Source organism: Kogia breviceps, chromosome 8 (genome assembly GCF_026419965.1).
Source record: "Kogia breviceps isolate mKogBre1 chromosome 8, mKogBre1 haplotype 1, whole genome shotgun sequence".
Taxonomy (NCBI): domain Eukaryota; kingdom Metazoa; phylum Chordata; class Mammalia; order Artiodactyla; family Physeteridae; genus Kogia; species Kogia breviceps.
In genome coordinates, this window is record NC_081317.1 from 28963958 (window position 1) to 28990529 (window position 26572).

Genomic DNA, 26572 nt, shown 5'->3' on the forward strand with positions numbered 1-26572 from the left:
CACCAACCTTACAGTCTAGAAGGTGGACACTGAAAATAAAGAAGGAAAAATATACCATTAGAATGGATTGAATGGTGTCCCCCAGCAGCCAAAGCCCTGTCTACATCCTGACCCACTGAACCTGTGAAAAAGGGTCTTTGCAGATGTAATTAAGGACTCAAAATGAGATCATTCTGGATTAGGGTGGGCCCTAAATCCAATGACAAGTGTCTTATAAGGGTCAGAAGAGGAGGTGACACAGACACAGAGGAGGAGGTGATGTGAAGATGGAGGCCAAGACTAGAGTGATGCAGCCACAAGCCAAGGACTCCTGGAGCCACCAGACCCTGGAAGAAGCAGGAAGCCTTCCCCCCTGGAACGTTTGGAGGGAGCATGGCCCTGCTGACACCTTGATTTCAGACCCTTAGCCTCTAGAATTGTGAGAGAGCAAACTTTTGTTGTCTTGAGCCACAAAGTTTGCAGTAATTTGTTACAGCAGTCACAGGAAACTAATACAACCATAAAGACAATAATGTGAAATAAAGGGGGTGATGAGGATGATGTTGTAGGGTGACATGTAGGATGACCAGGGAAAGCCATGTAGGAGGTGGCATCGCAGAAGAAGCCTGAAGGAAGTCAGGGAGTGAGCCATGGGAAGGTCTAGTCTAAGACTGTTGCAGGCATAGGGCTCAACAGGTGCAAAGGCCCTGAGGCAGGTGCTTGCTTGACATGTTCAAGGAAGAGCCAGAAGATCAGTGGAGCTGGAGTGGAGGTGAGGGGAGATCACAGGAAACGAGATAGGGGATAGAGCAGGAGTGAGCTCACATCGTGATGCGTAAGACAAGCAGATACTTTGTGGTGGAAGGAAAGACTTAGCTCTGTGGCTTGTCAAGGTAAGGGGGCTAGGAGGTTTCTGAGCAGAGATGTGCAGCAGGCTGGTAACTACACAAGTCTGACTTTCAGCCAGAAGCTTGGGCTACGCAGGAACATTCACAGTCTTTGGCACAGGGTATTTAGAGCCCAGGGACTGGCTTGTTTATTTTTTTAAAAACACACAAAAAACAAGGTTGACGAAAGCCAGATATGGGAAACAACCTAATCATTCACTCACAGGAAAATTAACCTCCCACCACAGTGTTATGAGATGGAATTTAACCTCCCGGCTTAAAAAAATAAATCATTGCTTTCACCTATTATACAGAAGAGGTTTGACTCCTAGGGGAAAGAAAAGCCAGAGAAGGTTCTGTAGTATTTAAGGAGTTCATACTTTTTAAATTTCTCCTGGAAAGTCACCTCCTGTGGCCTACAACTGTCTGAGGCCAGAGGAACCCTAAATTCAGTGTTGAAATGACCGTGAGCTAGTAGAGAAGCCTGGAGAAGGAAGCGCAGCCATGTGAGGCAGTAGTCCACGGAGGGCTTCCCTCTCAAGCCCAATCACCACGTTTCCCCCTTATTCAGGAAATCCTGGGGAAAAGGCAGCAGGATGTGTTAGAAGCTATACCGGCTGAACACTCAGGCCTCTCTACCATCAGGTCAGCACCATAGGATATGACTTTCCAGGCAAGTTCAGGAGTTCCAGAAGGCGCCTGAACAGGGATGCTATTGTGGTTATAAATTATAAGAAGCACATGCCACCTGCAGGCAGCCATATGTCTAATTAGGACATTATTTTTTATGTACTTTTGTGACCCAAGCAGTCCATTCTGAACCAATAGACATTAGGTTGCAGGGAATGGGAGTCCTTGGGTAGTAATACAAATTCCAGTGTGAAAAGAAAATGGTATATTAGGATCCAGCAAAGCCTGATTTGTTGGGCGTTTTATCCTACATATATCAGTAGTCACCTTCCACGTCTCCTGCCAGCCCTGCCTTTCAGCTATAAGGTGCCAACCTCATGAAACTTCACTCATTTGCAACCCCTATCTCCTCAAGATGGTGGTGGTTACCATAGAGCTTAATGGCATGGGTCAGAGATCCTTTGCCCTTCCACCAGATTAATTATATAAGCCATGGATTCTTGATATTAGAGAGAAAAATATAATATTTTTCTCACTATAAATACTGCTAGATTACCCAAAAACATACACCAGAATGTATAAGCAGGAATCAGTGTGGAAAGGACAAATGATAACAGTGAGGGACTTTAACCCATCTCTGCAGGATTTTGAGAGAAGACTTTCTGGGCTCCAAATGTGCCTTGATGCCTGCCTGCCTTGAGTAGCTCCGCCTGCAGCCAGGGGACCACAATGAGGTCAGCACATCAACTGGGGCCTCTGCGTGGGGAGTTGGATATTTAAGAGTCCGAATAAGAACATTCACTCCCAGAATTTCTTGCTCATCTGACCCCTGCATGGCAGAGACCATTCTTATTCAATTAAACTCTCTTCCTGGCCTAGGGCAGGAGGAAAGAAAAGAGAGCAGCCGGGGGAGCCCTCCCCCAGCTCCTTGCAGAAGGAGGCAATGGTGGGTGGACACATATCAGATGGAGGCAAAGCGTGCTCTGAGATACTGTTCATGGCCAGATCTATGACTCCCCTCCCTTCCCACACTGCCTCCCAGGAGGCTGGGGCTGCCTGTGTACCTGCGGGAACAGAGATGTGATGGATAAGGAAGACTGCAAATTCCTGTCGGAGGGCAGGTCTGGTTCCCCTCCCCTGAATCTGAGCTGCCTGGGACAGCTTTGACTAGTCAACTATGACAGAGAGGAAGCGGTGCCTGGTTTTTGGCATCCACTTTGGCATCATAGAGCCCAGAGTTGCTATGTGGGAAGTCCTACTGCCCTGATTCAGGGGCCACTTGGAGGGACCCTGAGACTCCTTGCAGAAGGAGAAGGACCCTGTTGGCTTTGACTTCTTGTCCTCCCTGCCAAGGTCCAAGGCGTGGAAGTGAAGTCAGCTTGGGCCCTCTAGACCAGGCCAGCCACCAGCCAAAGACCACCCAATACCCCATTGATGCCACAGAGAGCAGAAGAATTGGCCACATGAGCCCTGCCTGGACACTTGATACTTCATCATATCAAAAGATATTTTTAAATGATGGCTGTTAAGCCATTAAGATTTGTTACAGGCAACAGATAACTGGAAGGAGGGAGTGATCATCTCCTATCAAGCATCTCAAAGGACCCCTAGGCTGCTGGTGCCCCCAAAGCACCAGCAACAGCGCAGAAGTCTGGCATTTGTCTTCACACCAGCACTGCATGTGGGTCCCAAAGGGAGCTGGTCCAGCAACCACCAAGCACATGGACTGGATCCTGATTTCCATGACTTTGAAAAGGTACTGTGGACAGAAAGTGCTGCTGGTTTGCAGCCATGAAACAAGGTATCAGCTTGTATGCTTCCACGGCCCTAAGTCAAATTGCACAGGGTTAAACTCCTTCAGGGTCTGGACCTACAGCCTGATATCTCAGCCCTGGCTGTACATGGGAATCATCAGGAGAGCTTTTAAAAACTACAGTTGCCTGGGTACCCCTCTCTGAGGCCTGAGCATTGAGAATTTTTTAAAGCTCCCCAGGTGATTCTAAAGTATAGTTCATTTTCAGAACCATTGACCTAGGAGCCATTAAGGGTGTGAAAAAAAGTCTAGGATTACTTGAAGTTAACTTAGAACAAACAAAAATAAAGGAAGAACTTCAACAAGTGTTAATTCTGGGATGAGTGCAGCCTGCCACCTCCACCTCCCCCTCCCCCAAGGTTGGTGCAAAAACAGAATGCTAAAATCTCATCTGTGGTGAAATTTTAAAAGAAGAGTATATATATATATATATATATATGTATATGGACAGATATAAAACTTCTACAAAGCCAACTAGGAAATCTTAACAATGGGTACCTGGGGTAGAGGGTGGGAGGAGGAGGGGAAGCAATGGGTGGTAGAGGGCAGTGCCATTTGTAGCGTTACAAACCCCACAGGTGAGCTTCGTCAGTGAGTTCTAAATTGGAGTTGTGCAGCCCCTGGTGGTTGCCCGGGATTCAAGGGTAGCGCCCCTTAATCAGCCCACCTGCCCAAGCTTGCTAATATTGGAGGGGGGGTGACCCTTTGGTTTTGTAAATGATGAAAGAAATGGGGTTGTGGGTATGTAGGGAGGGTCTAGGAATTAAAGGTTCCATGAAGATGGGAAGTACCTGGATGTTTCAAATCCCCTACCCAGCCTGTGTCTGAGGCCCTAGCACCTTTGCGGGGTGTAAGAGGGCAGCACCTGAGCTTGGACACTGGCTTCCAGGGCCATGCAGAGCAGCATGAGGCTTCTCGGGGAGACTTAGTTGGCAGTGGACACACAAGGAGCTGGAGCTGGGCAGGAGGCCAGCGGTTTGCAAAGTCTTCAGGTGTAACTGAGGGCACCTTCAGAGAATGAGTGAGTGGGAGCTACCATGCACAGGTCAGGTGTACCAAGCGCTAGCCATCTGGATACAGGTGTGTGTTTAATGCTCTCAGACATCCAGCATCTCCTAACCCAGCCAGGTGTGCCGCCACGCTTCACTGCCCGCAAACCTCAATGATCGCTAACAGTACGATATGACACTGTTAGTTTGGATGAAGAGGGCTGAGATCATGAGGACCATCTGGTATCCATTGTTAAGCCTGGCTACACATGAGTGAGAGATGACAAAAGTCACACATCGCTTACCTCTGCGATTAACAGGGTCCTTAGCTACATACGCAACATAGTCTGTTGTATCCTGTGAAAGAAAAATGAGATGTCACATCACTAATCACAGGTGAATACAGGACAGCAGACACGTCATGCATACAGCAGCTCAGTAATCAAGAGTAGCCCTGATGACAGCCCAGCATTTCTCAGACTGTTCAGTGGACGGGAATCACCGGGGATCTTGTGAAATGCAGATTCTGAGTCCACAGGCCAGGAGCTGGGCCCGAGGTTCTGCATCTGCAGACAGCTCTCGCAAGACACTGATGCAGCTTCGCCACACCCACACTTTGAGCAGCAAGGGTGTCAAGGGCATCCATTCTCAGCATGTCCGGTCACCCGAGGAGCTATAGAAACACTAATACCTGAGTCCCAACTCCCAGATAATCTGATTTAACTGGAGTGGAGGTGAGGCCCAGGCATCAAGGATTTTTAAAAGCTCCCCAGATGATTCTATTATGAACCAAGGCCACTTGGTTCATAGTAGAACCAAGTGAGAGCCACTGCTGTCAGCTGTCTCCAACAACAATCCTCAAATCTGAGCTGGGGTCAGAATCCCCGGCAGGGCTTGTTACAGCACAGACTGCTGAGCTCCAGCCCAGGGTATCCTATTCGGCAGGTCTGAGGTGAGGCCCCGAAATGTACACTTCTGACAAGCAACCAGGTGCTGCCGCTGATCTGGGGGCCACACTGAGAAAATGAGAAGTGATGTTCAAAGGTTGGTTGCCAACATCCCTCATGGGTGGATGAGATATGGATACGATGACATAAGTAGCAATTTTAATCCTTTTAAGACGTTTCAAAAGCATGAGCTCTATTTGGAAGTCTCACCCTTCCACATGAAATTTAAGTCCCCTTGCCTGCCTCATCTACTTGGCACACAGAGGAAACAATGACCTCAGGAGTGAGCCGAGGCAACCATGTGAATTTTAGTTTTGAAACAGAGGAAACAATTCTCTTAATTCTTGAAAGCAAAAGAAAGACTCCTGCAAGGTTGACATTTGCAACATTCAAGAAGTCTCGGGGTGGCCACTGGTAAAGGTTCCCCCACTGTTGTGGCTATTTCCCCCATGTGATGGTGTTGGAGGACTCCAAGGTTATTGATTAGCTCCCAGTGTTTTCAGCATCTGCAAGATTCTCTGCCGTGAGTTCCTTCTTTGTGATACTCTATGAGCAGGAGAAACGACCCCTTCTTTCTCCACAGGGCTCCAGAAAACCCTCCAATGTGAGAGGGGAAGAGAGAAAGTGAGTGTGGAGGCAGGGGAGGAAGACGCCGTGCTTATGAGCACCCGCTGCAGGGTGCAAGTCGCTTTTCCAAACATCACTGCCCACACACCCACTAAGACTAAGAAGGGAGAGAGCTCTTCCGGCGGCTCTTGACGTATTGGACTGAGGTCATTCTCCAGCATGTAGCCTATCTAAGCTGTTTCTCCTTCCTGCTCAGGCCACTGTCCTTTGGTGTATTCACAGACTGACCTGGGAACGGGAGTGGGAGACCATCAAACTGGTGGACCTGACTTCCTGCCATTTCATCAAGGAAGATCGGGTCAGAATCTGTAGTTACTGGCAAAAATAAGGATTGTAGCTCGTAATCATAGACACTCTTTCCTGGACTCAGGAGACGTGAACGTCAGAAGTGGACTTAGGGAGCACTAGTTACTCAGTCTGAGATCCATGGAACCCTAGGGTTGGGCAGGTATATTCTCCAGTGTTTGAGATGTCACCAGAATCTCTTTTTATGCTTTCATTTCTATGATAATCTTAAAAGTTAATACAGTAATATGAGGGATCATCTGAATGACACCCGTGCCATCAAGCTCTGCACGCAATTTCAGTGCCAAGATTTTCAGTGGGGTTTCCAACATTATGGGTGCCAGGTTTTTAAAGAAATCAGAGCGAAAAGAACAGTCAGATGGCTTTGCCCCACCTGAAGCAAATTAACATCACATTTGTACACAATGATGTACGACTGAAGTGTTTACTTGAATAGAAGAAATCAGTGGAAGGAGTGAGTCATCTGGCGCCTGTGGTAGTAGAGAGATGCTGACCTCAAAGGCTTCTGCACCATGGTAGCCAGTTCTAGAGTCACATTGGGAGCAGAGATTTAGTTTCAACAAAACTTTACTCATCACAGTAAATTAATTTTACTTTGAATGTTATTGACTTTACTGTGTTTATTTGTACTTAACTTCCAAGTTTGATTGGGATTTACAGTTTAATAAAAGGAATAAACATAAGGAATCTATACATAATTTATTTTTGTACATATTTGTGTAACAAAATTAATTTGAGTCCACATTAGTAGCATATACAAGGAAATTCTTCTTTTTAAATTCTTACTCCAGTCTGAGAAATGCTCCTCTGGCTCCAAGCTAGGGAAGGAAGACTAGGCAAGAGATATGATGTGTCCCTGTCACTCAGATGATCAATGGCCCAGCCAAGGACACAGCTCTTCCAATGCCAATATTGATGCATTCCCGGCACAGTGGGGGAGTGTATTGCCCGTTCAAACAATGTTCTTGACATCACCCAGTCACACAGTGAGCACTCGAAGTTCCAAAGATGGGGATGCCAAGTGCTTGTTCTGTATTTACCCATGTCTGTTCTCACTCCCCAAGTTTTTCTGAGCCTGACCATTATTCTGGCATTCTTTCGGTGATCTTTTAGAACTGCTAATAATAATTGTATATAATTGATTATAATTGTACGATGCCTTTTTTAATTGCAGGGATTAACTGTGTTTTCCAGTCTGTCTTATTTGACATTTCAAAATACCATTTTCTTACCCAGTACACTGAGGCACAAAGCAAAAAGTAGATATATACTTAGCAGCAGAACAAGGAATAGGACCTAGAACTGTTGGTTTAATTTAAAACGTATACCAATTGTAATGGTAATATGTAAATTTGGAATGAGAACTCATGCACAATGTGATGTGCATTTGAATTGGTTAAAATAAAAAGTAACCAGGCTTCCTGTCCCCTGGAATCATGACATTTTCTGTAACAGAAAAAAAATATTAAAAGTTATGAATTACTTTAAGGGTCACTGAATGTTTCCTTTTTTTAAGAAGAGGTGATAGGGAAAATTGAAAATAGTTCACAGGTCTTTGTGCATAGTGGAGAATAAAATAATTTTAACACAGGACAATGTATTTGGCTTTCCATTTTCTAGATCTCTGCTTTCCCACTCAATGTCAACATGAAGATGAGGTTTGAGACAAGTCCCTGAAAGGAGATATTGATGCAGGTGTGCAACGTTTCTGCCTCTTATTTTTCAAACTGGTTTACCTTCCAAATTTAAGAAGCTATGGTTCTAAGCATCACATTAGGCAAACAAGTAGACAGCGACTGCAAATTATCTAGATCCAGTTGCAGATATAAGTATAGATATGTGTATATGTGTAGTACAGGTAGAGAATGAGTGTACACATATGTCTAGATATAATCTTCAGAAATGCTCCTTAGATGGGCTTGATTATGGAACACTTTCTAAACATACATCTCAGTGATGTATTTCATTTTGCAGTGGATCATAAGAAATTAAAGGATTGGAAAGAAAGTAAAGGAAGGGAAGGGAAGGAAAAAAGAAGAGGAAAGCATCCTGGAAGACTTCTGAAAACTAGACCCTAAGTATGAAATAGGTCCAAAGCCAGTGGAACTCACTGAATGAGATGTTGAAATAATGCTCTGGTCATCCTGTGACACTTTAGCAGAGGATTAAGGGCAAAGAACCATCTGCAGGGTGGCCAAATTCCTCTCCTGCCAATGCCCTTGGCTCAAGGGTCTGAGACAGTGAGATGCCTGGGGCCCCTCTCCCTGCAGCCTGCATCTCCGCAGCAGGAGCTCAGTGCTGGGGAGATAGGAGTGATGCCTCCCTGGAGGCTGTAGCAGGTAGGTGGGAGAGGGAAGGGCAGGCACAGGCTTTTCTGTAGCTGAGACACTCAGTGTCATGATTATACTGTCCTTTGGGAACATCGAGATTGGAGCCAGCAGTGGAGATCACTCCCTCGATTTGGGTTTCAATGTGCCAACAGCAGTTCTGCAATCAGGTTACCCAGGTAGGAGTATGGGAGGAAAGATATATGAGTTAAACACAGGGCATGGGAAAAATCCCCTTCCCAGGCTAGAAATAGACAAGGTCCCTGGCCTTGGGATAAGGAGTAATATAATGCACTAATTACCCAGGCTACCTTGGACCAGTAAACTCTTACGTAAAATCTGAGCATTGCCTACCGATAACTTGACAAAATAATACAAACAACAATAATGATAACAGAAACACTGCCCTGCCTGAGGAGGAAGTGGTTTCCTGAGTCCTGCCTTTCCTGACACTGAAACTGAATGCGGGTGTTGTATCGTAGGACTCCTGACCAAATGTGGGGAGCAAGTTCTCTTGATATTCCACCTTCTTAATACAAGAAGCAATGAAAACTAGAACATTCTCGTATTCTCTATCCTCTCTCTTTTTCTCTATCTCTGAAACTCCTTCCCTGTTGGCAAAACAAAGCATTAAAAGACTACAGTGTTACATTTGGAGAGAAAAATACCAATTTCAAATATTTATGAATAAACCAGGCCAAGTAAATTCACAGCCTTTGAATAGACTTAAAATCCAAAAACGGAAGACTCCAAGGGAGAGCCAGGAGAAAAACAGGAACAAAGCAGGACTAGCAGAGTCACGAGTGCTTGAGAAACCAGGGAGCTATGTCATTACCCCTTAAGAAAGCCAATGCTTCAGGGATTTTTGACAGCTGTTTACTAATGAAATGAAATTTAATGGTAGGTCCTTATCATGGGTTACCCCTAAAATAATGAGAGTCAGGAAACGTTTATGAAAGGGAAGTGGAAATAGCTGGTATCACAGTTAACTTTCTTTATAGAGTCCTAAGAGGCATGCTTCTGAAGCAGGGCCCCTTCGCAGCAATTCTGACAAGAGCAAGAGGAAACAACTCCAAGGGCACTTACCGGGTCTCCCCCAGAGGCAAAGGAGATGGACTGCATGTGATGATTCGCTATAATCTGCCAGGTCCAAAACAAGAAATGAGATGTGCCATTATTACCTTTCCCATGTCTTGGAAAACTTACTGTTTGCTGGCAGGAAATACAAATCCACAAGGATTCCTGAAAATTGGTCAAATTCATACCCAATGAAAATAACAATTACAAAAGTAATAACAATAGATCACCCTGAATGAACTTTCACAACGTCAGCCGCTCATCTAGCTGCTTTGCCAGAATTATCTCATTTAAGTCTCACAGCAGCCCTATGAGGTAGGAACTATTGCGATCCCATTTTACAGATGAAGAGCCTGAGGCCCAGAGGGGCTAAGCAGCTGGCTCAAAGCTCTACAGCTAGTTAAAGGCAGAGCTGTGACCGAACACAGGGGATCTTAACAACCATGCCTCTTTGAGAAGGAAAACGTCTCAACCACACACCAAAACATGTCAACTGTGCAGTTTCTGGTTTCCAAAGACACATGGGGTCTTTGGTACAGACCCCATAGCTGGAGTGGAGGGAAGTGTGGCTGTCCCCTATTTCATCCCATTTGTATCATGAGCACATGAATTAGAAAGCCTGCATCCAAGATCAAAATTGGTGTCCTCTCAGGCACTCTTGTAATTTATCAATTTAAAAACCACCGAGGATGTTCCAAGTTAATTTTAAATGGGGAAATTTCCATTAGCATTATAAACTGCAGCATACGGTGGGATTTAGTAGACACTGAGTAAATTAGGAGCTGCCCTAAATTTAAAAGGCTACATAAGTCTTCCATGCTATTTTTATCTTTTTAAAGACAACATAGTGACATTGAAGTAAATTTCCGGGGGTGGGAACAGCACTCTCATCTCCATCCCAGCATAACCAGGTTTCTTTCTGCACAGCCCCCTCAGGTCCTCGCCGGCAGGCAGGCAGAATTTACAGAGCTGTAATCCTACCATGCAAGGGATTTTTCCAACTGTGCTCCAGTAAAACTCAAAGCAAAACTATAACTGAATTACGAGATAAAATGAGATATTTTTAAATGCCTACTTCACTTGTTGGCACTTGCAAAACTACTCAGGATCTAGAAAAACCTGAGTATATAGATGAATAAAAACGATGAGTCCAGCTCTGTAGCCTGTACCCAAACCCAGCTGGATCAGACTAGTTGCCCTTTGCAGCTTTCTGAATTCTGCCTCCCGTCCAGGGGCAGAGGGCTCCCAAGAGAGCAGTGAGGACATAGCAGTCCCCAGATGATGACAGACTATGACTTCTAAAGTTGTTCATGTTTTGCTTCTTGAATTTTTTGTTTATTTAATTTTTGATTCTAAAGCAGCTCTAAAACTGGGGTTTGGAAATCAAAGTGAACAGAGATTTAAGAAAAAAATGGAAATCATATTTGGCCAACGTGACCATTACTGCGGGACCGTATGTTGTCCCATTGGGTAAGATAGAAATTGAAAAGGAGAGTAAGAAAATTAGAGCTAATTAACTAAAGGATGTGTTTTGCTCTGAGGGTGTTTCCTCTTGCTTCTTCTCCTTGAGAGCTCTGAAAAGGAGAGCTAGCTTTGCCTTTCTGCTGGCTCTCTGGTTTGGGAAGGGTCTGCCCACTCAGGCTCCTTCTGTTTGCTACAGCCCGGCCCTTAACTCGGCAGAGGGCTGCCAAACCCTCCTCAGACTGTGCTCATGTCATCCGAGCTGCCATTCCCCAGGCATCCCCCCAGCCCCGCACTCCCTCCCATCCACATAAACCAAGGGGAGGGCAATGAGACCTGGACACGCCCAACGAGCCCCCAATCCGAGGACGGGAAGGCCAACCTCGGTGACCTCATCGTTTCTGCTCTGAGAGTCTGCCTCTCTCTCCCCTTTTTTTTTTTTTTTTTGAGATGCGACAGTGAGGTAGAAGGGAGAATTAGGAGAGAAGATCTCACAGCATTGGGGACTGTGGTCTGAGGGTTCCTAGAAACAAAAGGTGCAGCAGCCACACGAATAAGAATGAAAGAGAACAGACTGGTGGCTGCCCTGACAGAGAGGGTAGAGGGAAGGACTGGGAGTTTGGGGTTAGCAAATGCAAACCATTACATATAGAATAGATAAACAACAAGTCCCGCTGCACAGCACAGGGAACTGGATTCAATATCCTGTGATAAACCATAACGGAAAAGGATTTTCAAAAGAATGTATATAAATGTGAAACGGAATCACTTGGCTGTACAGCAGAATTAACACGACATTGTCAGTCCACTGGACTTCAGTTAAAAACAAACAAAGGAATGGAGTGACAAGTGGCATCCTCTATGTCAAAACACAGCCCAGGTGTTGCCTCTCATTGCTATGCTAGATCTAGAATTTATTTCAACATCTTGGGTTGGGGCAGGGGTGCGGTGGGGTCCCATTCATCCTAAATGAAGCTGGGGATGCTGCCTGCTTATCTGGGGAATACGGAATCAATAAATATGAATACGTATAGCAACATGAGGGTACCCCCTAAACAGCCCTGGTAACACACTGCCAGAGTCAGGAAGTGTGTCATTCGGAGGTCTGTGGATTACCCACCCCTCTCCATGTAGGCACATCTGAATCCCAGCTCACACTGCCAGCAACAGAGGCCCAGACTGGGCAGAGCAAGTGAGGGATGGCTTCGCTTCACCTCCCACCCTTATGGTTTATGTGCGTTTTCACCCCCTTTGCCTCCTTTGGCCTTCAGAGAACTCCCCTGCTGGTTCCAGGACAGCTACTCATACACCCATTTTCCCAGCTAAAGGAACTAACAATCGGCAAAACTTAAGATAGAGACGCTGAAGAAAAACCCAACTATCTTAACAGAGTTTGCCTCAGTAAGCATCGGCGTTCCCACCTCAGTCAGTAAGGACCCCGTCCTCACTGGACACGCCCCAGATGCGCCATACTGCATCAACCCATGACACTGTCAACTAAGAGAGGCTCCAAAAAAACAACCCGTGAAGAAATAAAAAGTACTGTCAATTAAACCGTGACATGCCACCATCTCAAAGATGATAAATGTGAAAATAAAATGTGGACTGTAGAACCAACGCAATACAATATTAAAGAAAGCAAAATAGGTCAAGGACATTGAGAGGAGACTTCTGTGCATACACACACCTCTTTTTACACTGTAAGTAAACCGATGAGTTCATGCATCATCCTCAAAAGAAAGGTAATTTAGAGCAGAATTCAAGAGACCCAATTCCATCTATCATTCCGTTGGTGACCTTTGGAAGTGGCCAGAGTTTGTGGACTGGTGAAGATTTTATACAAATGTGCTCCGCAGGGACCCGGTAAAGCTGGAAATGGGAAGCCCTGTGCAACAGCCACGGTCTGGGGGCTATGGGCAGGGCAGGGCCTGAGCACCTACAGACCTGTTTCGAGTCTGGGGTCCGCAGGTTCAGGCTGGCGGTGGATATGGTCAGGGAGATGCTCATCCCCGCAAACTGGAGGTTGCTCTTGCCCAGGATGCTGGACAACATTTTGCTCGGAGGCTGTGAAATCAAGCAGCATTATTTTAGCTTTCCGTTCACAGGAGGCCACATTGTCAAGGCCTCGACGCTGTTATCTTCCACACCTTCAACCTCCACCATCCCCTCCCTCTCATTGGGCACGTGAAGGCAACATTCCAGGAATGAGCTGGGAGTGTGGGATCTGACACTAACACACAAACTCTAGAGTATGCAATAGGCCAACTGTAAAGCACCTAATATATACACACTGAGATGTGGACTCTGCTGGAAGGTCAGAGGTGTCAGTACACCAGGCAGCTCCTGCTGGCGTGTGTCTCATGGGGTCACTCATAAGCCCCAGGAAGGTGCCACAGGCCACGGCCTGAAGCTTTGCAGCCTCAGAAACCAGTTTCATCCTACCAGGAGTCAAACTACTCAGGACCAGACTGAAATGGAGCAGCTCATGGGGCAGATGAGCCACTAAATGATCCAGTTAAAACTCAGGGGTCTGGAGCCAGCACAAGGATGGACAGACCCAGTTCTGCTCTAACTGGTGCATCAACCAGCCCTTCAGAACTGTCCTTGGCACAGGGACCCACAAGCTGTCCCTTCCTTCCTTTTCAGAGTAGAACATGTCCTCTTTTGAGATGCCAGTTAAGACTAGTTCTTAACCAAGCAGGCATCGCTTTTGAATCTCCTACCAGAACTCTTTAAAACTAGAGATGCCTGGACCCCACCCCAGAGATTCTGATTAAGCATACCAGGGGTGAAGCCCAGAAATCGACATTGTTTCCACCACTTTCACCAAGAGGCCTGAGAGGGAACCCCGAGACTTGCTGGTCGGGTACCAAGTGGCTGTGAAAGACGAGGTTCCTTGTCTCAGTTCTCAGGTGCCCTCCTAGTTCCTGTATTCAAGATTCTGGAGGCTTGCCTGGCTTCTATGTCCCCTGTGGGCTGACTGGAACACAGGCTGGCACATCTAGATGAGTCTTCATCCAAAGTTCTCTGCCTGAAACCCAGCTGCTCCGAGGGCTCACAAATGTCTCCAGGCTACGAAGACAGAGCTGACCCTCAGCCCTGGGAGCAGCAGAGGCGATCACACAACCTGCCCCAGAGCCTCAGCCTCAGGACAGACTCAGAGATACTCACAGGGATGTGCGTCCCACCATTCAGCCCAGGCATAGAAAAGTCTGGATGGTGGATATTTAATTATGTATTCACTACACACTTAAGAAAAGAGTTTTTCTGAGCTTTGTCTTAATCCAGTTTTTTTTTCTTCTGGTCCAACCACCTCCAGGATGAAAAGGTCGAGTCCAGGGGTTGAATGTGCAGCCCGTGGAGCCAGGTGGCCTAAGCTTGAGCTCAGCTCCACCACCTTCTCGCACTGTGGGTTCTCATACCTGTGCCTCAGTTTTTATCATCTGTAAAATGGGGATATTCAGTGGTGTTCTAGATGTTCCAGCTAATGAGAGACAATTGTTAAATTTTTAGGAATTTTATGAGCTGGCCATTAAAAAGAGCTGCTATTAAAAATTAATTTATGTAAACTTACAATTAAATCAATTACATTTTTTAAAAAAACAAACAATAGGGCTTCCCTGGTGGCGCAGTGGTTGAGAGCCCGCCTGCCGATGCAGGGGACACGGGTTTGTGCCCCGGTCCGGGAGGATCCCACATGTCGCGGAGCGGCTGGGCCCGTGAGCCATGGCCACTGGGCCTGCGCGTCCGGAACCTGTGCTCCGCAACGGGAGAGGCCACAGCAGTGAGAGGCCCGCATACCACAAAATAAAATAAAATAAAATAACAATAAATACTCAAAACTCATCACTTCCTAATTGTTTCCACATTAGCTATTACCTATGCTGTTCAGGTTATTTAGTGTGGACAATGGCCTTGTCCACTACACATAGTAGGGACACTGTGTAACAGTGACCTACTGCACATCTCTTTCCAACTCCACTTTCGAGATGTCAGGTTAGAGCTTGAAATCGGCCATTGTGGAAGCATTTATACCACAGAAACTGGCAAACACAGTAAATTTAGTGCTTCTCAGTCTCCACCTCCAGCCCCAAGAGCCTGTTGTTAAACTATTACCAGCACACCACTGAGGGCATCAACCGTAGCTTTGTTCTATTGAAATGAACAAACGTACATAAAGGCTGAGAAGAATGCCTGGCCCTGGTTTACGTGTCTTTCGGTGTAGACCTGGGATGTTTATTTTGACAACCTTATCAGTTAGCCTTGATAGCTAACTGTCCTTGTCAACCACATGGCAAAGAGGGAATATAAGCTCTTTTTGTTTTTAAAAATGACAAGAGTCACTGTAAGTTACCCCCTTTAAATCAACAGATGTCTCTTGCCTCCCCTCTGCCCAACAACAACAACAAAAAGTGACAAGAGCCAGGCCATGGAAAAGAGAAACGGAACAATTGTGTGTGATTAAAGCTGCTGAGCGGTGACAGAAGAGAGAAAAAGTAAAGGAGACACAGGTAGACACGGAGCCGAGAGAACAGTACCTTTCTTTTCCTGAAGGCTCCCTTGGCGCCAGGGACGGCTTCGCAAACCCGGCTGATGGCTTCCCTTAAGAGAACAGGAAGAGAGAGATCCATTTTATCCCATCCTTCAGGATTACATAACCCAGACGTTCTACACGTGCAAAACACAAAACTAAGCAAACCACATCTTAGACCCTCTGGCTGGCAGTATCTTAATTCCTTCTGTTGCTGTGGTTGTATCCTAAGGGTGGGATATGAATTGATGCCACACTTTCTTTTTTCTTTCTTTAATGTTTGGTTAAGATTATATTTTAGAAAATCAGTACCCTGAAGTGCTGAAGTGTACTCTTCTGAATGGCCAAATATGGAAGGACCCATCTCCATGGCCATGGTCATGGCACAAGGCCCAAACCTAATCAAGCATTGCTATTGATTAAGATCTTTCTGAAGTGAGTCAGAATGTAATTAAAAGAAATTTGGTCCTCTGAGTTTTATTCCCAGCTTGTACAGTTACTAAATATCATAAAATCAAGAGGATTCTGAAGGAGGACAGGAATTCCAGGGGTACACAAATGAGCCAGAAATGAGGCTCTGTGTAGGCATTTCTAAAGCATCTACAATGTGCTGGGCACTGTCTTGAGGAAGGAGGCAGGAGCATCCTAGGTTCCAAGGGGGCCTCACAGAAGGACCAGCTGCAGAGGGTCTGACCCACAGGTCTGCCCGGGGCAGGAGGGCAGGGGAGCAGTGGGAGGGTGAAAAAGTAAGACTAGACAGAGGCTGCTACACTCCAGAAGCTGGAGGCTGGTGGGGACGTGGCTTGGGCAGGTGCCTGAAAGCAAGCATAGCTCAACTTTGTGACTCGGCCTCAGTGAGAAATAATGGGTGATATGCCAAAGGCGGCTCCAAAGTCAGGAGCCCAGAAAGGAACTGGGTGAACTTCTCAACTCCCACATGGGGAAGGACAAATTAGTAAAAGAACACAGAAAAAAAATAGAAAATAGGAATATGGAGAAACACTGAATGATAGAGAAGATAATAGGTCCTTAGAAACATTCCACAAACTTTCTCAGCTGAATACTTCTTGAAATTATTTTCTATCATCTAGAAAAATAATTACTGTCACAATACAATGCTTTTAAGAGGAATATGACCTTGTCAAATTAGGTGAGAGACTAAGATAAGCTTCACATTTGCCATTCAATTCATTGTACAGAGAGAAGAAATACTATTCTAAAAGTTCAGATGCCATAAAACTATAGATTATGAATCATGACTCAGAAAAAGTTTGTTTGAAAGAAACAAATGTTTTTTGATGTTTATCCTTAGTCATTTGTTTTATAATAATATTCTAAAAGTGGTTCTATCAAAATAATCATCCAAAGTATTTTCTAAAGGTAAATTCCTTATTGAAGAGAGTCAAGTTGTTTCTCTAGAGAAACATGTATAAAAAGTATCTATATTTTATCTGTTTAATTTTTAAAGCTTGATGTGTGTCTGCACTGTGCCTCTTATATTAAATGATACATTTATCTGAGCAAAGCAGCTCAGTCACTGATAGACCCAATAGACTGGAAAGACATTATTTGGTGGAAAGTTTCCAGTAAGTCATTCCTTAAATACCCCTAGTAAGCATCGTATTTCTTTTCCCATCCACTGACGTAGAGGATAAGAGAAAAAAAATCAGTCTTGGATGACAGTTTTCAAAAAGGAAATGTCAAATGTCTAATTTATTATATAGGTTACACATCATCAAACGTCTAATCTAGTCAGGCTAAGAAGCTTGGACAGAAGGCCTTGCTACTTATGTGCCACTTTGGGAGACAGAGGTGGAAACAACCAGTGAGCATTAAGAGTGGGATTGTGGAGAAAATGTTGCAAATAATAAACATGATCTATCAAACAAATCCTCCCACAGAAAGGCAAGCAAGCATCTCAGAGAACATTCAGAGACTCAATATTTTGGCCTTAAATTTTGCAAATGTAAGACATTCCAGAAATTTATCAGAGCTCATGGACTCAAGATTAAGTCCTAGGGATCCCTCCTGTGAGCCAACCTTTAGAATCCCCAAAGAGATTTGTGAACCAAGCTGCTTTTCAGAAGAATGCTCTCATTTCATCCCTGGCAAAAATTTGTTTCTGATGCTCATATAAATTGTGTGTGTGTGTGAATTCTCACCTCAACCAGGTTGATGGTATCTATTTCTGTTTGAAATAGAAATGTGACATAACTATTAGTAATTGCAATAGTTAGATGACTGAAATTAGTAACTTGAACTCCAAAGTCTAATTTAAATATAACCATTTTTATCGTCTCTCCTTATTGCCTAGCAGAGTGCCTTTTGGTGAGTAGTGCTATTTTAATTGGTTCTTTTAGCAATAATTATTGAGCTTTGTGTAAATCCATTTAATCCCAATTTGAGCCTCAGGTAGTGACTTTGCCCTGTTTTTAGTAATGGAGAGTGCTTCCTAACATTCTGTCCAGTAAGACCCCATTTTGGTAAGTCAACCCATGACCTTGGAGTTCAGTTAATATGAAAATGGAATATTTGGCACCTCCAGAGTCATCTGAAAGTAACTGAAGCCAGCCCCAAATGCTAATCCTTACTTTCTCATGATTTCACCATCTTCCCCTTTTGTCTAAAATTATCATTAGAGCCAGTACCTTTGACATTTTAATAGCTTTTTCATTAGAATGTAGTACTGGGTCCTTTGAAATCATGTAGCACCATCTTACTCCCTACTCACCCATCTCATCGCTACCCACCCAGCCTCCCCAAACACACATACACACACACACACACACACACACACACTCATATTTTACAGACTAAAAATTTTTTTAAAATAGGACACCTGGGTTACTTCTACACTCATTCACTCCTATTCTAGTGGGGGGGGGGGATGCAACAAACGAACACATATAATGGTAAATTGCAGTCAATTTCATGAAGAAACAAGAAGGAGAGATATGTAGAACATGTAGATAAATAGTACATGCCACCCCCAAATATGTCTCTCTGGTATAGGATCATTTTGAGCTGAAGGCAATTGAGAAGAACTAGATACAAGAAAAGTCCCCTGCACTTCCCCTATTGGCCTAAAAGCAGGACATAAATTTGTAAAGGCATCCCCTTCCCCTCTCTACCAAGAAGGACAGACATTAATCACTGGAGACAACCTTAGACCCTGATCAACTAAGAGATGCACCAGAGGAATCTGCATAACAAACCTTGCTACTAGCTCTTATCTTCCATAAGTTTCCCTATACATTTACCTTCCCACAGCTTGTCACCCCCAGAAACTCAGTCTTTTTTTCTGTGTCTTGTCAATTCTGTACAGATTTTTCATCTTCGATTAAGATATAAGCCCAAGTTCTAACCACTTCTTTGAGTTACTCATCACTGAATTTCACTGCGAGAATGTGAACTTCATGCTTTAATGAAGTTTGTTTTTCTCTTGTTAATCTGTCTTCTGTTAGCCTAATTTTCAGGGTCCCAGCCAAAAAACATAGGAGGGCAGAGCACAAAAGTTTTTTTCCTTCCCTACAGAATAAATGCTGTAATGCATGTCAGTAGGGGAGAAGAGTTACTTGGTGAGTGGCATTTGAGTGCCTGGGCAACTATCCAGGAAAAAGTAAGTTGAGTTCCTATCTTATGCCTTACATGCGAATAAATCCTAGATGGATTGCAAATTTAATTTGTTTGTGATGAAACCGTAAAAGTACTAGAAGAAAATTGGGAAGACATTTTTAATCTCTGAATCTTAGAATGATACAGAAACCATAAAAGAAAATATTGACACAATATCATAAAAATAAAACTTTATGCACAAGAAAATAAATGGTAACATTTCACAGCCAAAGAGATAATTGTCCTAATATAAGTCAATAAGGAAAACATCAAAAACCCAATAGTTCTACTTCTGGGAATGCGTCCTCTAAATACTCTCAGAAACAGGCCAGAAGACTCACATATGCATTATTGATTGCAGCAATGTTCTAACAGAATGATAGGAAACAATCAATACCTATCAGGGGCCAGTTCAATAAATTACGGTACCTCCATAAAATGGACCGTCAACAGAGTTGTTGATGGTGCCCTCTCCACTCTCACCTCCCTTTTCACCTCAGCTCCCCCCAGGCCACTCTTGTTCCTACTAACTGTTCTGCAAAGTCGCCAACACCCTCCCTGGCACCAAATTGACAGGCAATCTGCTATCCTCACTTCCTTGACACTCTTCTTTTTCTTGACTTCTTGATCCCACAGTCCTCTGACGTCCTCCACTATCCTGGGTGCTCCTGGTCAGTTTCTCGCCTTCTCCGTGACTCTACCTCTAAATCACAGAGAGCCCCAGGGATCCGTTCCACCCACCTCCTCTCTGTCCTCTGTGTGACCTGCATAAGTGGATGGTACCATCTGAGAAAGAGTTTACTGCCCCAACGTCTTCTGTCTAAATCCACTGGGGGCCAGCTCCTCCCTGGCCCCGGACGAAGCCCCGGGCATGCACCGTATCTAGTCCACCCATTTCCAGAGAAGAATATATCCTCAATAACGTACAACTTACTCCATTCTCCTATTTTTAGAGGTAAAAATTCTCAGTCCCAGCATAATAATAAAAACCCAGAACATCATTTAAAGTTAGAGCTCTCCTCCTTCCCTTAGCACTGTCTGGGGCCCCACACCTCCCAGTGGCCAAAGAAGGAGGTGCCTCCCAACCTTCTGGCTGCAGTTTCTGACCCCTTGGCTGGGATGGTGGTCTGCGGGTGCCTATGAAGAAGTCAGGGAGCGCTGAGTGACACTGACAGCCCCGGCTGGGCCCTCTGGCCAGGGCTGAGGTTTACAGTCCACTCCTCCCACAGCCACTTTCCTTGTTTCTTTAAGGCTCCTCTCCCAACCCCGGGAATATTAGGGTGCCCGTGCTGTGAAATGGACAGTGTCTGTTCTTCATCCGCCCACACACCTTCCCCCTCCTGGCACCAACACCCATGGGGCAGGTCCAGCCTCTTGCTGCTGACACGGCCCCAATCTTTAGCAGTAAGCTTTCCAGGGTGGGTCCAGTGGGCTCATGGCCCCATTAGGGTGCCTCCTGCCCACGGCACCTACCATCAGCAGGAGGTGGTTTCTCCCCAGACACACTCACTCCTGCTTCAGGTCCCAGTGGTGTGAGCCAATGGGCTCCCCAGGCTCTGAGTGACACATGCCAAAGTCAGAATCATCCGCTGAAAGCCCCTCACTCTATCTGAAGCAAGGGGGAACCACCTGGCCCCTCCCACATTATCAGGGTAGGGATCACAGGACACAGGACTCTAGCCAAAGAAATCCTCTCTGTAATTCCTAACCTCATTCATTATACTTTCCAGGTGAGTGTTGGACAAATAACAGCAAAATAGATTCCCACACCCATCTTGTCTTCCCAAGCCCTGCTTGGGTGGTCCCACACCATAGCCCTTCAGGACTGCTGGAGCCATGCCCTGACTTGAATCTCAGCTAAATGAAGACAGAGTCTAATTTTATTCTGCGGTTACCTCCATCCACTCCTGTTCGAAGGTGTCTTATTGTCTCTAGCTCCAAAGGCCTCATTTGTCTTTATCTCCAGCCTCATTTGGCTTATCTCCCAGGATGTTGGTACCAAGATTTTATAGACAATTACCACATCCAATTGAGATCTCCAGCTCATTGTCTAAAGTCTCCTCAGACTTAATCTTTTCAAACAGAGCCTTGACTGTCCTCACCAAAAGCATTCCTACCCTGGTCTTCCCATGGCAGAAAACAGGACCGTGGTCCTCTAGAGAGCTGCACTCACCCCCATCCAGGAACTGTCCTTGATCCTCCTATGCCACACTCACACCAAATCCATCACAGCCCTGACCACCGTGGAGAAGGCAAGACATTCTGTGTTCTCAAGAAACCTACAGGGCAGCGGAGGAGACTAACAACTCATGGAATAGTCTAGAGAAAAAAGTAGCTACAGCATGGGCACTATTAACTACTAGAGGGCAATTCTGCCTTTCAGAGAAATGAGAGGGCATGTACACCCAATCCACAGAGAAGCCTCATCACTAAAGGAGCTGGAAACCAGGGGCAGTAGAAGATCTCTGGAGAAAGTACAGATTGGAACTGGGCCCAGAGGAGCAGCCTTGTGGAGCAACGGCTGTGCCGGGAAATGGCAGACTGGGTCAGATTTGCAGAAGGACAGCAAAACGAGGCAGAGGAATTTAGAATTTAGACTCAGGTCTGAGAAGCATCCAGGGATGCGCTGAGGGGTGATAAACAGCAGAGGCCTTTTAAATAGGGCTAATATGATCGAAACAGGATTGAATGGACATTAACCTAGCAGCAGTGTGCAAGACACAGAAAGGGCTGAGAAACAGCAGGCAGGGAGACCAGCCCAGACTTCTGTGGTGAAAATGACAATGAAAAGAGGCCCATTTGGAGAAGAAGACTCACAGGCCTGCCTGATCATGGAGAGTAGAGCTGAGGGTAGGGCCATAGACAGCTCACTCTCACCGTGGGGAGAGCCTCTCTCCCTCCCCAAGGATGCATGAAAGCAGCCGATTATCTCCATCGTGAAGCCGTGCAACAGGCAGGCAATGTATGAGAGCCAACACACAGCAAGGATGGGGCCGGGAGGCTGCCAGCCAGGGTGAGAGGGCATGCAGGGACCCAGAGTGCTAAGAGGGGCACTTAGAGCAAAGGGCTTCTTCCCAGCTTCGTCCACACAAATGAATCGAAACTTCCCAGCACCTACAACCTAAAGCATCATACAGAGATAAACACAATTTTAGGCATCAAAAATACCTCAACCTTAATTTGTCAAAAGTAATTTCACCAGAACAGGTTGAAACCGCTTAAGTCTTCCAACAATAGGTATGTTGCAAGCATAAGTAGAGCCATGAATTTTGAAATCTGTGCACCACTTGAAAAATCAGTGATATACCAAAGCAAGTTCCCTAATTGTCCTAATTTGACAGTCACCTCTGCCATTTTTATCCCAACGTTCCCAATGTTTGTGATTTGCCCCAAACAAACATACATAGGTGTCAATAACTACTGATTGATGATTATTAAACAGATACCAAAAAAAAGAGTATCCTATAATTTCTCATTTTGAAAAAAAGCCCAATAGGAAACTAGAAAAGAGATTCCTTAACCTTGCTGTACAATATCTCACAAAATGAAAGATAAACCCTTAGGATTGCTGAAAATGTAGAACCAAAGAATAAAGCCCTCCCGAGACAATATTGAAGCTAATATTCCTAATGGTTTAAATAACTAAAGTTCGCACAAGGTCACAGGTGGTGTCACAGACATCTTTGTTTGAGAGATCAGGGAGTTGCTTCATCCTTATGAACACTTTCAATGAATTTTCTTTTCCCTTTTAAAATTCTAACCCTCGGGTTAGAAAAAGTTCTCTACTCCCAACTCAGCTGCTTCAAGATGCTGATAAGCCAATCAAAAAGAAAGTCACACCTCATAATTGCTGTTTACCGACGGCCGGTACAATTTTATTAAAAGCCAAGGTCTCAGATAATCGGGATGGGTCCACCCAACCGCACTGTGCTCCAGGCAAGATGGTGCCACATGCCTTCAGAGCTCCAGCCACTAAGGGGCTGAAAGGGGCTGCCCAAAGCAGTGTGGAATCCACAGACCTTGGAAACCTTGCATATATCTGTCTTTACTGCCAGCTTTTTGGAGAGATGCATCTTCTGAGATCAACTACCACAAGCTTTAAAGAGCCCAACTCTGCTGAAATCTGCTTCCTAATAGCAAAGCAGAAATACAGGAGAAGCAAGCAAACCTGACCCCGAAGTCTCTGACCCTTTGGATACACATACCAAAAACACAAGGGGACCTGACATTTGCCAGGCTCTGCTCTATGTGCTTTCAAAGGATGGCCTCATTTAATCTTCACGCATCCTTGGAAAGTAGGAGCATTGATGCTGGTTTTATAGTTGAGGAGATGGAGGCACAGAGTAGTGAAGCAACGTGCCTGAGATCACACAGCCCGCAAGCACCTAAGCCTGCTCAGAGCCCAGGGAGTGAACCCACGGCTTTAAGAACAGGCCACGTGGGAGGTCCACGGAGATGGCACGTTTTCTGAACTCCAGTCTCTCTCTGGACCTAGGGAGAGCCCATCCGCTTGCTCCTCAGCAAGGTCACCCACAACAGGACTCAGAATCTTAAGAGTTCTAACAATCACAGAACCACGTAAGGCCTTGGAAATCCTCAACGCCAATTCTAACCCACCAGAAGTGGTGTGCAAGACGGGAACCGTGGGAACCAGAAACCAGGTGCCATATGTACAAAATCTACCTTGAGTGGATAAACAAACCACATTCAGAGGGCTCACAAGAAACTGTGCTGGGAGCGAAAAAGAGCAGGGACACACACACAACATCAACGAGCCTGAACAAAATTATGTGGCATGAAGGAGATCAGACAAAAAAGAGTATGCGCTGCATGATTCCAGGCATATAAAAACTCCAGGAAATGCACACTAATTATAAGTGCTGATGCTGTGTGGGTGTCTGGGAGGCGGCAGGAGGCAGGAAGGGGCCTGTTCCCATACTCCCTGGGAGAAGCCTAGGTCCAGGATTTCCCATCATGGCCCCCAAAAGGTCAGGGCAGGCCTCCATCACCAAGTCTCTCTGTGGCTCTAGTCTTGACTGAACCGTCTAAACCTGGACCAAACAAACACCTGGTCTTCCTTCCTTCCATCCTCTGTGCTCATTTTTCTTTGTAAAATGGCAGCTACATCATTGTGGGTGTCCCTTTGGCCAGGCAGCTCAGACACCTGGGCCATGCCTGCTCCCATGCTGTGCTCTCTACCGCACGGCAGACTGGGAACCCACTTCCCAATGAGATCTTTCCTTTTAGGATCCTGCGGGTGGATGGATGCAGGTCTTGGAGGAGGCAGCTAAAAATAGGCTCAGCCAACAGGAGGATCTCGAATGCAACCCTGTTAACAGCCCTGTGTCACACACAGACATGTCCTCTGTCATTATTTTCTGTATAGCATGACATTTTGACTTCTTAAAGAACTTTTCTAGCTGGGGAGACACCACCCCTCCGGGGTTAGTCAATTCTTAGAGACAGCAAAGGGCCCAGTCGGATCACCTATGACATGCAGATTAACCAGTGCAGGGCCAGGCCTCCTCTCCTGGCCCCTGCACCCCCAGAGGCAACATTCCTCTGCCTTACTCATCTCAGAACCAGGTGCCAGGCAACTGCGACCAGCCCTATAGCTCAGAGCCCACAGGAGCTGCCCGAACTAGCCATCCTGAGCTGTCCACCCTGACCTGCCTTGCCTTTCCCATGGAAACCCCAGTAAAGGCTCTGGCTGAAACTTCTCTCCTGTCCCCTGCCTCATGCCCACCCTGGCTCCCGATACCAAGGTGCCCTGGGGAACACGGAGCTCATGCCAGCCTCACAGCAACTCAGGAGGCCGTCTCAGTCAGACAGCTCCTCCTCTCTACTCCCGGGGGGCCCTCTTAGTGACCTCCCCCTTTTGGGGCAGTTGCTGACTCCCTGGGGAGTCAGAGGAGGGGAGGGGAGGGAGAGCCAGGTGACTCCCCCCACCCACGCTCCACGCCCACCACTTTGGGCGGTCTACTTCACTGGCCCCAAAACATGCTCCCTGTCACCATTTTATTAATAATAAGACAACGACAGATCATTATATAACTCCAGAAGACGAGCAACATGGAATTCAGGAAGCCGAAGTACAAATTCCTAGAAATAAATGCTCCATAGACACAATGGGTTGTTTTTCTCAGAAATATGTTTAATATCAGGCAAGAGCTACAAGGCAATCAGTCAAAAGGACGATCGCCGGGCCCCATGGGAAAGGACGGGGAGGCCCCCAAAGCAGGGCAGTGGCCAGGGGAGGAGCCGCAGGAGGGACATGAGCAGGACTGTTGGCAGAGGGTTAGAGAATTCGGAGCACAGGAGTCAGCACCCGCCGCCCCCGTGGGCCGCAGAGGTGGCGAGGGGTGCTGCTGGGGCATGGGGCTCCCCTCCGCGGATCCTCAGAAAGTGCCTTTCAGTGACAGAGTACATCTGCAAGGCAAGAGAGAACATGCTGGTTTTATTCGTCCTCGGGTATAAATGGTGTTAATCCCACCCCTACATGGGGGAGGCACGGCCTCATGGTGGTTTTTATCTAGACAAGCTCTATTTCCCTTCTCTGATCATTCAACAAGCTCCATTCATCATAGGCTGCTCTATTTGGAGAGAGTTCCCTTCTTAGTCCTCTTGTCTGGCTTTCTGTCCATATTTGCCTGTTTCTATGCAGATGTGAAAACAAAGTCCCTGTGGTTGAATCTGTGGAGGAGAAAGGACAGGAGGGCACAAGACAGGGGCCTGAGGGAAACCTTAGGAATAAACTTTCAAGAAATATACTTGGGCAGTTTCTGTGTGGGGGGAATTCTCAATTTAAGGGGCAGAGCAAGAGGGGACTGGGGGTCTGGGACCTGAAGGGTGGGTGTTCAGGTTCCCTGCAAATGAGCAACTCTAAGCTGTAGGAAGGGGGCGCGCGCACACACACACACACACACACACACACACGCTGTGCTAAGTCAGCACCCCAAGAGTGAGGGAGCTAGCCTCTGCTGTGTGCCTTCACGCCCCTCATCTCCCTGAGCTGCCACCCCTGAGATGTAGGCACCATCCTTCCCCTTTGGGAAAAATAAACTAAGATAAAAGGAATTAAGCTCAGAGAAGGTACTTAATTCTTCCCAGAATCACATCCTATTAGAAGAGTCAAAATCTGAATTAGATCCTCGAGGATCCACAGCCGGGCCTTTCCCAGCCCTGAGTCTCCTTAGAGGCTGTGGTGGGGAGGCCCTGGCCACCTTAACTCATCAGATGCACCCAGTGACCCAGGCGCCATCCTGCCATCAGCCCCCATGAGCGAAGAAGCGGGCACCCCACGGTTACACAGGAAGAAGGGGCGAGCCCTGTCAGGCCGGGACATCCGCCGTGGGCTGTAATCTTGCCCCGTTGTCACAGTGC

The 26572-nt window shown here is 46.1% G+C and overlaps 1 protein-coding gene across 5 annotated transcripts in view; it reads right to left on the bottom strand.

The window, feature by feature from the left end:
• The window catches only part of SHC3 (SHC adaptor protein 3), a 156552-nt gene that overhangs the window by 60180 nt on the left and 69800 nt on the right, over positions 1 to 26572 (bottom strand). For all 5 annotated transcript variants that reach the window (XR_010841902.1, XR_010841901.1, XM_067041078.1 and 2 more), the window contains 4 exons: positions 15582 to 15645; positions 12988 to 13107; positions 9592 to 9645; positions 4604 to 4655 (listed from right to left, as the gene is read on the bottom strand). Coding sequence is in view for 3 of the 5 variants with exons in the window: in XM_067041078.1 (XP_066897179.1) it covers positions 4604 to 4655; positions 9592 to 9645; positions 12988 to 13107; positions 15582 to 15645 (290 nt within the window). In the remaining 2 variants the exon portion in view is untranslated. The remainder of the gene's footprint in view (positions 1 to 4603; positions 4656 to 9591; positions 9646 to 12987; positions 13108 to 15581; positions 15646 to 26572) is intronic.